This window comes from Dendrobium catenatum, unplaced genomic scaffold (assembly GCF_001605985.2).
Source record: "Dendrobium catenatum unplaced genomic scaffold, ASM160598v2 fragScaff_scaffold_574, whole genome shotgun sequence".
Taxonomy (NCBI): Eukaryota; Viridiplantae; Streptophyta; class Magnoliopsida; order Asparagales; family Orchidaceae; genus Dendrobium; species Dendrobium catenatum.
In genome coordinates this window covers 563,999-575,344 of record NW_021319036.1, presented here as the reverse complement: position 1 = coordinate 575,344, position 11,346 = coordinate 563,999, and the positions used below count along the sequence as shown (strand labels likewise).

General features: G+C 34.1%; 1 protein-coding gene across 1 annotated transcript in view; it reads left to right on the top strand.

Annotated features, from left to right (window-relative positions):
* Positions 1 to 2,435: 2,435 nt before the first annotated feature.
* LOC110097884 (dehydrogenase/reductase SDR family member on chromosome X-like) overlaps positions 2,436 to 11,346 on the top strand; it is a 17,969-nt gene continuing 9,058 nt past the window's right edge. The window contains exons 1-5 of the mRNA XM_020824522.2: positions 2,436 to 2,897; positions 3,024 to 3,090; positions 5,664 to 5,692; positions 5,905 to 6,113; positions 6,363 to 6,481. Coding sequence (XP_020680181.1) covers positions 2,682 to 2,897; positions 3,024 to 3,090; positions 5,664 to 5,692; positions 5,905 to 6,113; positions 6,363 to 6,481 — 640 coding nt within the window. The 5' untranslated portion in view covers positions 2,436 to 2,681. The remainder of the gene's footprint in view (positions 2,898 to 3,023; positions 3,091 to 5,663; positions 5,693 to 5,904; positions 6,114 to 6,362; positions 6,482 to 11,346) is intronic.

The following is an 11,346-nucleotide window of genomic DNA, read 5'->3' as shown; positions in this document are numbered from 1 at the left end:
AGCTTTCAATAAAATATTTTGATCAACTTATGATCTAAATTCATTTGTTGTTCTAAAATATGTCATTTTCTTAGAAGAAAATTTTAAATTTAACCTAAAGATAAAGAAAAAAACATCATCATAGATCAACTCAAATGACCTTTTGATCTTCCTCAACTTTAGATTCCTCCAATTAGTTCTTAACTACTAAATAAATTCTTCTTTTTTTACTTTTTTCAAAATTTGAAAGCTTTTAATTCATATAAATCTTAATATATCTTAAAATTCATTTATAAGATTAAGGTTACGTTTGAGACAACTTTCTTATTGTTTTTAAAAATATTTGCTTATTAAAAAAATTTTAAATTAAAAAATTTGTATTAAAAAGCTGTTTTAGAAAGTAATAATGAAGTTGTTTAAAAAAAAGTCTAAATAATTTTACAGTCTTGAAGCTCATAGTTTGGAGAAATTATTACGTGCGAAGATTAGATATAAAGAACCGTTTGATTTTGTTTCTGTGAATAATAAAAGTTCAGTTATTATTTATTACTATGATTTTATCATTCAACACTACGCTTTTATTGTTCAAATAGATAAAATCAAACTTTTCTCCGCATACGGTCTCCGCATTTAATAATTTCTTCATAGTTTGGATCTTGAAACTCATAAGTTCGATCTTGAAACTCAAAAGCCACACATATTTTCCCTCAAAACATAGAGGTAAATCAATCAAATCCATAGTGAACTTTTAAATGCATAGATTAGACCTTGAAATTCATAGGTAGCTCATAGATTCTATTGAACTCTTTAAAATAGTCTTTGTCTATTTAAAGTTCATACCTTTGACCAAAAAAGTTTTGGCTACCTTGAAATTCATAGACTTGCTTTTTCCACCTTTCTTCCAAGAAAAATCTTAGTTATCATAGATTAGTTTAAATTAACCCTTAAGTCTTGAAATGTATTGATCTTCTTACATATTCTTGGTTAACTTAAATTCATAGGATAACTATTGATAAGAATAAACTCATAAGTTTGAGTAAAGTTATCTTATGAATAATTTTTTTTTAAAATTGGTTTTCATAAATTTGACTAATTATCTTCAAATGGATGTCTATAATTGGTTGCTTTGATCAATGCCATCATGTGCAATTTAATTTTGAAATGTTACCAAAACTATTAGGGTTCAATTTGTTTGCCACATTTTTTTATTAGGTTTAGGGTGGTTCTTCAATTCCCCTTTGCTTTCTAAGAGAAATTATTATGTGCGGAGACCAGACGCAGCTCACGTCTGGAGACCAACTAAAATGCGTCATGTCAGTGGTACCAACCTGCGATATCAATATCTGTGACATTGCACATTTTGTTTGGTCTCTGAACGGCGTTACATGTCCGCACATAATAATTTCTCGCTTTCTAGGCTTATGTGACCTCCTATATAATTTTTTTTACGAACACTTACAAATCAACATATTGTGCCTAGTGACCCTAGTTGAGCTAATCAAATCACCTCGTAATATTGAATCTTAGTCAACTTTAGAGGTAGGTAACTATATTCAATATCCTTGTGAGATTTGATTATCTTCATCATCAAAACTTGAGACAAATTGAAAACTAAAAAAAATAAAAAAAAAAATCATTAAGGTTAGATTGACCTTAGAATCCTAACCCTTTCCTCCATGGTTGACCTATCTTTGACCCCATTTGCTTCAATATAAACTTAGGACTCTAATATATAGCATTTGTTCAATTTAATTTTAATGTTGCCTTAACAAATCAAATGAATGTTAATTGACAATACAATTCCTCCATTGTTTTGATTGAGCATAGTTAATAGGATACTAAGCATTCATTTATGAAGGCTGCAGCTTTTTTAAAGATGATTAAAGAATTGTTATGACGAAATTAATTTTTTTAAAAACTGTTATAAAAAGCAGCTTTCTATCACAATTTTTTTTTTAAAAGTAAAAAAAAATGGCAAAATAAAAATTATAATTGATTTTTAAAAAGCGAAGCAATAAAAAATTTGTCCCAAACAAAACTTAACTCAAATATATTTTTAATTGAATATTATTACCTACCAAGATTTATTCAAGCAAACCTCCTCCCAAAGAACAATTATTACGTCTTCTGATCAGACGTAGAGCTACGTTCGGCCGCCAATAACATGTCCCCACGTGCTCTTACTCTTTACCGCGTAGCCCGATGACTTGACCCGGATCGGAACCCGAGAATGCTATGTTCTAGATTTTCTCGGTATTGCTCGGTATTTGCTCGGTATTGCTTTGCAAAAACGAGAAATACCGCTCTATGAAGATTAATACCATGCAAATACCGAGTTGTACCGAGTTTTCTACAACTCGGTACAACTCGATATTTGCTCGATATTGCTAGGGATTTACTTGATATTGCTAGGTATTTGTTACCTATTGCTAGAAAAAACTTGGTACAATGAAAACCCTTAGCGATTCTATAGAGTTGCGTAAGTTCACGGGAACAAATAAAAGTTGCCTCCCAAAACCCTCGACAAAGAAGTGAGGAAGCCGCGACGGGAGCTCGCCGGAGAAGGCGTCGGCGGACCAGCGACGTGTGAGGATGAAGAGGAGTTCGTGAGACGACCGGAGTTAAGTTAAACTCAATCTTACTTAAAATAGTACTACCACAGTCTCTCAAGATTGTCGGGGGAAGCCAAAGAAACCAGCGCAATGCGCATTGACCGAGCGGCGATCGAGATGGTCCTCTCGCGCGAGTTCTGGAGGATGGCTATTATATGGCCCCTCACCCTCGTTTACTGCTACGCCCGACTCAACCTTGCCGCCCTCTTCCGACGACGCCCGCTGCCGAGACAGCACTTTCGTCGCTGCTTAGTTCCCGATTCCGCCGGCGGCGATTTCAAGCGTCCCATCTGCATCATTACAGGGGTAAGAATACACTTTCTTTTTTGTTGATGGCGATTATGGCTATTACTTTCTCTTGTATATACCAGGATTATGGCTATTACGTTATCTTTCGAAGTGAATCTAATTGCGCTTTTTTGGGGATTGCAGGCGACTTCGGGCTTGGGGTCGGCAGCAGCGCGGGCCTTAGCTGGCGAGGGCTATAATGTCGTTCTTGGTGAGAAACTGAGGATTGCTTATATTCAGTACCTTTATTTCAAACATTTATCCTGCACTAAGTCGGTTTTGAAATGGATTGAGAAAGTAAAGCGGGATTTTGTTCTGCATTAAGAAATTGTTCAGGCTCTACAAAACAGATGAAGATAAAATGAAAGTAGGTAAAGATTTGTTTTTTCTTCTTTTTTTTTTTTTCTGAAAAGGGGAGGGGGAATTGCTTGGTTTTATGTAAAGTAGCTCTACTTTTTTTTTACATTAAAACGAATTTTTAGCCTTTTTATTCATGAAACTGGTGCAACTTAAATACAATAAATTTGGATATTTTTACCACTGAAGGGAATAGATTACTTTGAATCTACATTAAATTGAATTAGAAAGCCCAAAACCTTGCATTTCTACACTTCTGGAGTTAAAGGAAATTATGTACATTTGCATAGGAGTGTTTATTGCTAAACAGAACAGTTCCTTTATATGAGACTAATGAAATGATGTTTAATGATGCTTCTCTCTATTAAAAGGAATCTGCTTGAGGGATTTGAGAGAAGAAGCTGAACTATAAAAATTGTTAGATTGTACCCCAATTGAATAGGGAAAATATAGTATTGAGTTGTTGGACATGTATACAAATTTTTTTATTTATGTATTATTCACTTTCTTAATACCAATCATATTATATATATCATTAAAAGCTATAACTTTTGCTTTACTAATTACTCTCTTTGCAAAATTTCTAGCTTTTGCATAATCATTGAAGTACTGTGTATATGATATGTAATTATAGTAGATGTGATGTTAACAATTGTCGTTTAATATTATTAGAGGTAATATTTAAGTGTGATAGATTTAAGTTTCTTTGACTTATAATTTAAAATTGGATATATAGATGAGGAAATAGCTTCTAAAATTAAGGCTGAATACTTAAAATGGAAAATTGCCTCTAAGATTTTGTGTGATAAGAGGATATCAAGAAGCCTTAAAAGTAAATTTTATAAAACTACAATTAGGTTGATAATTTAATATATATCTGAATCTTAAGTTGTAAAAAAAATCATTAATATCTAAATTGAGTATGATTAAATTAAGAATATTAAGATAGATGTATGACAAAATTAGGATAGATAAATTAAAGAATGATTATGTTTTAGGAAAGGTTGGAGTGACATCTATTGAAGATAAGAGAGTTGAAAATATAGTTAGATGATTTGAATACGCACAATAAGAGGTAAAAAATACATTTGTTAGAGGAGTTTATAATTAATGTCAGCAGATTAGAAAAATAATGGTTTGACTTATGACAAAAAAAAAAACACTTCTGACAACACTCAGAAGGATTAATAGGAAATGATGAATCATAACACCATGGCCAAATATATTAAACTTAATTCACTCTCATCTATCCTGATATGCAGCACAAAGTTTTAAGCCAATACCTTTTAAGATGAATTTGCGTTAACTTCTCTGTCATTTGATTATAAAGTAGGCATCCTATTTATCAAGATTTAATGCTCTTTTTGCTCTGTGTAATGCTAAGCCCTTGTGAAATCGTAGGAATAGGAAAGCTATTGAGAAAAAGAAGAGCGTGATCAAATGTCTCTATTCTCCATGCATAATCAGAACTCTAATGTACTAGGGCCTCTTAGAAAATTTAATTTAATGTATAGTAAGTAATGAGGGGTATCTAAGAATACAAATCGTTTCATGAAGATGATTGAATCATTGATCATAAATTCTAATATTAGTTTTGGTTAAATACTTCTCTCAATCCACAATGGCATGCTCCACTTTTCAAAATCAGTAAAATTATAAATATGAGATTAGATTTGTAATAATTTAAGTATGGCCTCTAAATTGTAAATTAATTTACTAAGTGAATTTAAGAGTTAATCAAAACTTTGCTGATATTTTAAGAATTATTTGTGCTTTCCAAGGCATGTTTTTCTAGCACAGAAAGTGAAGTAGGAGAGAGTACAAAATTGTTCGAAGCATGCATAGAATAGGAAGCAAACCTTGATCCACATGATTATCATAGGGGAGTAAAAGCTAAGCAGTGGTAACTAGAAAGAAATTTGAAATTATGATTTTTATAGCGTAAACTGAATTCCTCTCAGAAATGAGGGAAAACATAGTTTCTTAGAAAGAACCATTGGCCCTAAAACTGCTTAATTATATGAAACTTTGTTTTTGGGTAGTAAGTCTTTCTTTTGAGAAATCCCAGTTTCCCAAAAATGTAGAATTTCTATTTGATGAAGTAAGCAATTGAGCCCTTGTATTACCATGCAATTGCACTTTGAAGAAAACAGTATTGTCATAGCTGCATTCCTTCAGTTTCAGGAAGCTTGCTTTTTTCTAGCCTGTAAAATATTCCTTTTTCCTCACACTAGACCACTGGGTTATGCATCCAGCGTTCCTCCCTTTCTTTTTTCTCTGAGCAAGCTAGTTTAGCAGGTCTTTGTTTGTCAATGTTATGAATATCCCATGTCTTAAAACTTCTTTACGTCAAGTCTACATTTTTACTGGTCTCGATTTTCTTGTAAATCTGTTCTGATGGTTCTTTTTATTATTTGTGAAGCACAGTTGGGCGTTCGGCTGAATCTTTACACAAGGTTTGTTTCGGAGCTGATAGTTGAAGTTCCTTTAAGGTTTCGTTTGGGACGGCTTTTTTATTGCTTCTTGAAGCAGCTTTTTTGTAAAAAAATTTAATTTTTTGTACTAAAAAGCTGCTTCAAGGAGCTATAAAAAAGCCGTCCCAAACGAAGCCTAAATCTACTGACATTTGTGATTCCCCTGCGCTGAGCTCCTTTATAAATTTTAACAGACCATTCAGGAAATTAAGCTAGAGCATGGAGATGCTCAACTTAAAGCATTCCAGGTTGACTTGTCATCTCTTCAATCAATTATGAAGTTTGAAACTTCCTTTAAGCAGTGGCTTCTTGATTCAGATCTCCATCCTTCGGTTCAACTCCTTATAAACAATGCTGGGATATTAGCAACTTCTGCCAGATTAACTGCAGATGGATTTGACCAGTATATTTCTCATTTCCTCTAAGTTTCTTCTTTTTCTTCATTACACTAATAATACTGGCCTTATTATAAATTAATCAATTTTATATGCAGAGTTGACAATGGTTAATACATACTTTATCCTGTAATTTTATTATTAGAAAGTTATTGTGCTCTAATGTGGGGTGTGATCTTAGGTTAATAAAATAACTGTGTACAGGTTTTCCCAACAGAGGCCTTAACTTCTTGATAGCTTGCTATTTGCTTATTCAGGATGATCCAGACAAACTACATCAGTGCTGTTGTGTTGACCAGTATTCTTCTTCCTTTGATCAAGAACAGTACCTCACCTTCTCGAATTGTTAATGTGACCTCTTTTACGCATCGTTGTGGTGAGCATCGATTTACGACTATTTTGACTGCATTATTACCATACAAGGTCGTCGTTATATATTGACTGATCTATGCTTATGGAAGACTTTAGACAAAAATTGTTGTAAAAAAATGCCTATCATATTTTTCTGCATTAAGCCCTCGTCTATATATATATATATATATTAATTGAGCTTAATTTAAATCAAATCGAGTTCGATGCAACCAAGATAAATTAATTGAGCTTAATTGAACATAGTCGAGTCTAATTTAAATCAATTCGGATCGATTCGTGTTCGAATTGGGCTCGACGAGGTCTAATTAAGTCGATCGAAAGTGCTCGAGAGTATGTAATATATATATATATATATATTACATACTCTCGAGCACTTTCGATCGACTTAATTAGACCTCGTCGAGCCCAATTCGAACACGAATCGATCCGAATTGATTTAAATTAGACTCGACTATGTTCAATTAAGCTCAATTAATTTATCTTGGTTGCATCGAACTCGATTTGATTTAAATTAATATCAATTTAGGTGCAATTTCACCGGCATAGCTAAGTCGAACCGTCTCGAGTCTAAACTGACCTAGATTTTGACCTGGAATTGAGCCCGGTTTTAGCCCAAATTTGAGTCAAACCAGCTCACTCCAATTGACTTTTAGCTTAATTTAAATCATTTCTTAAATCCGGTAATTACCTCAACAGCTGTGATTAAATGAAATCTTCGTTTTAGCCCAAATCTCGCGTTTCAGACGATCTCCTGCAACTCGGGCAGACATCGAGCAGCGAGCAGGTCTTCTTCTGAGATAATTTCAAAAGCTGAAGCGAGAGACGACGATAGGCGGGCTTCTTATTTCGGCAAACAGATTCGTTTTACTCAAAAATGAAGGCTCACATAACCCAGCTCTTCCCTATTCGCACCCGCCCCCTCTCTCTCTCTCGGTTTCGCACAACCCAGGCGGAACCCCTCTTCCCCTCCGTCTCTTTGCGTTCGCGCGAGCTAGAGGCGGAACCCCCTCCTGCTTCTGCTTTCGCCTTCGCACGCCCAGACCGAACCTGACGCCGGCTCTGGTCTCCGAACCCGACGCCTCGCTCCCGGCCGAAGTCGCCCGTATCGCGACTTCCCCTGCTCCCGTCGCTCCTTGCATTCGGTCCTAGCCTTAGTCGTTGTTCCTCCCTTATCCTCTTTGCAAGGTGAGTGTTCTTCTTCTTCTTCTTCTTCTTTTTTTTCTCTCCTTTTTCTTATTTCTATTTCTTCTCCTCATCCTTTACTTATTCTACCTTTTCCTATTTAATCATGATAGCTTAAAAAGAATGTATGATGTTGAAATCCTTTGTAAAATTTGGAAATGAAATGTTCTCTACTTTCTTTTTTCATGTATATGCTCCCATATTTTCCTATTGGAATGATTGTCATATGAATTGTGAAGCTCTTGTATAGATTATTTAGAGGATTCCAATCCGGATGATGTGCATATTGGATTTCCATGCTAGCTTGTTTCATGTGATCTTTTAAATATTGCACATCAAGTGTTTGACTAAATGTCATAGGAGGAAGGTTGGGATGCTTGGTTAATTGTGATTCATGAGACTCAAGCTTACATGTAAAATTTTTTCATCAATGGACATATTTAGTGTGAAGATTTCATATCATTGCCTTTCTACATTGGTGAGAGGTTAGACATGGCTATATTTGCTAGAGCTTTCTCTAATTTCTTCAATGTTGAATGCTTAATATTTATTGTGAGAATGATGACTGGGGTTGTAAATTATAGCTCGTGATGTATTGATTCCATAGCTTCTTTTTTACTAATCTTTTCTGAATAATCAATTTATTGTCAATGGATTATACAACATGATTTGCTTGTTTGAGCTCAAAAACTTATTGTTAACGGTAAATAAGAATAACTATATCTTCATCAACTTATTGTTGGAATGGCTTGTTGCTAGTAGTTTGATGATGCGTCCATTATCATTTCTTGCTATCTAATTTTGTTATATTTATTTGATTATCAAATGGAGTATTAATTCTTTTAGAAAGTGATAATGATTATTGCTAGCTACGAATGATTTCATATGGTGTAATCAAAATATAGTTTTGACTTATATTGTTTAAAACAATGAAGAATTGGTTTGTAGAGTTTGAACTTGAGGCATGTTACATGATTTAAAAGTTTAGGTGTAAGCGGTGGCAAGTCTTGAGAGGTCATGTTGTCTCTTTAGTAAAATGCGCATATAAAGTATTTGTGATAATGCCTATCTATTAGAAGAAAAGTGAAAGAGATTTATGAGCAAGATGCTTGTGATCATACCAAGTCTTCATATAACTTCATTATTGCATAATTTGCATTCGATTGGAGACATTGGTTTATGAATGACATATTTGGTTGCTTATGAGTTATAATTAAAAAAAATGAAATTATTTTTGTGTTGTTCTTATCGGTAGCAAGATAGATTCTCGATATGTTTGAATGTTGTTTTTCTTTTTAAGAGAATGTGAAAGTTCTCTCTTCATTCTTGATGAATCATTGTTGGCAAGCATTGCTTCTTTTGTGGAAATCCCTACATCTCTTATATGGCTTTTCTCCCTGATTTTTGTGGAAAAAACGAGTGCAAATTTTGAGGAATTTTTTCACTGTTTTTATACAAGAATCCCTATGGCATTTGAGTAGATCTTTCATTTTTTTTTGTATAAATTCCTACAGTTTTTATAAAAATTTTCTTACTGCTTTTGTAAGAAATGAGTGCAGTTTTTCAGGGGTTTTCTCATTGATTTTACGCAAGAATTTCTACAACATTTAGGAGAAGCCTATTTGCTTTTATGAGGAAATTATTGTCTTTTGTATAGTTTTTCTCACTATTTTTTTGTGAGAAATGAATGCAGATTTTGATGTGTTTTGTACTCCAAATTGATTTGGAGAGGAGTTAGATGCATATTTTTATTTGTTTTATGCTTCAAATTATTTTTGTAAATAAATTTTGGAGAATGTTTATATGCTTTATTTTTTAGAGAATTTTATAGGTTGGAAGATTTTTTTGAATGACTATATTATTAGAAAGCTTTACGAAAAGCTTTGCGAGTTGTTTTGCATTAAGAAATTTTATGTTGTCTTGTGAATGTTTCATAATAGAAGGCTTCACAATACCTTCTCATTGAGAAACTTTTCAGAGTTTACCCCACATCAAATGTGAAAAACACTTGATTGTTTTTATATTGAAAAAGTGTTTTGGTGGATGATTTATGTAAGGTTTCATATATCATTTTATTTGAAATTTTTCATAAGTCATTTTTGAGATTTATAAATTTATAAATAGATTCGTGTTTGAAAGCTCTCTAGTGTTTTCTTGAAGCAAAATGATCTTTTTTATATGAGTTATATTTCTCTAATGTTTGCTTCTAAAAAGTTGAATTTTGGATGAATACGAAACAAAAGAGGACTTGTTTTGAGTTTAGTTTTGAGAATTTGTTCCCCTTTCGCTTTGGGCTTTATTTAGAAAATAGTTTGGTCAGTTGTGTCAAATGTGTCAAGTGCTTCGTTTGGAATGTGGGGATAGCAAAGGTCATTAAAAATATCTTCTTCTCTATTCATGGTGTGAAGGCATTTTAGAGGCATACTTGACTTTAAAGAAGTATGTCATACAATAAAAATTCATATATTTCTTTTATTTTTTATTTTTAATTATTTTATTTTTATTGCACTTTATCGTCTTTTTCTTTGCTTTTAGTCTTTTTGCTGCTTTTCTTGCTTGTGCTTTAAAATTAAATGTTTGTAAAATAAAAAAATCCAAAAAGAAAGCAAGTGGCCACCCAATGCGCAAATAACAAAATTGTACATTCTTTTTTTATTGTATTTTCATTTCTTTGTATCATTATTTGCTTATCATATAGAACGTGCTCTAATACCCATCTTTTCTATGTCTTACGAGGTGATCTTTGGAGAGCAAAGGAGAGAGCATTGGAGCACTAGGCGAAGGAGCATGGATAGTCAGATCCGAGCATCAGTCGCCCCCATTCTGTCTGATGGGGGCACTACGGGCTGAACCACCGGGTCTTTGCCATCGGTGCTGTAAGTCTCCTTAAACTTAGAAAACCTTTAGGGGCCCCTAATGATTGTACGCTCCCTACCTTTTAGGACCCTATAGAAACTTCATTTTATAATTAGGATTATTTTCTTTTATTTAGATCCCTAAACCTGTTGACACATGTACGGATGTCCTAAGGGTTAGAAAAAAATTTTTTAGTCCCATAACTTGGACATCCATACATGGGACTAAAAAAAGTTTTTTCTAACCCTTAGGATATTTGTACATGTGTCAACAGGTTTAGGGATCTAAACAAAAGAAAATAATCTTAGTTATAAAATGAAGTTTCTACAGGGTCCTAAAAGGTATGGAGCATACAATCATTAGGGGCCCCTAAAGGTTTTCTAAGATTAAGGAGACTTACAGCACCGGGGGCTATGACCCGGTGGTTCAGCCCGTAGTGCCCCCATCAGACAGAATGGGGGCGACTGATGCTCGGATCTGACTATCTATGCTCATTCGCCTAGTGCTCTAATGCTCTCTCTCATTTGCTCTCCAAAGATCACTGTTAGACCGGTCCACTGGACCGGTCGAGCCGGTCCGCACAGGACCGGCCCAGCCATAACGAGGCGGAAGCTCCCCCCCCCCCCCCCCCCCCCCAGCCATAACGAGGCGGAAGCTCCGCCTCTCATTTCCGCACGCACGCCGCCGATTCAGCCGCACGCCCGAATAGGAAGGTTTTTGAATGGATTTTAGGAGGGAAATTGATTGTAGGGATTGTTTAGGGAATTCCTTTTGAATTGTATGCATTAAATAGTTGATTTTTCTAGGGTTTGGGTATCTTGAATTTGGCTG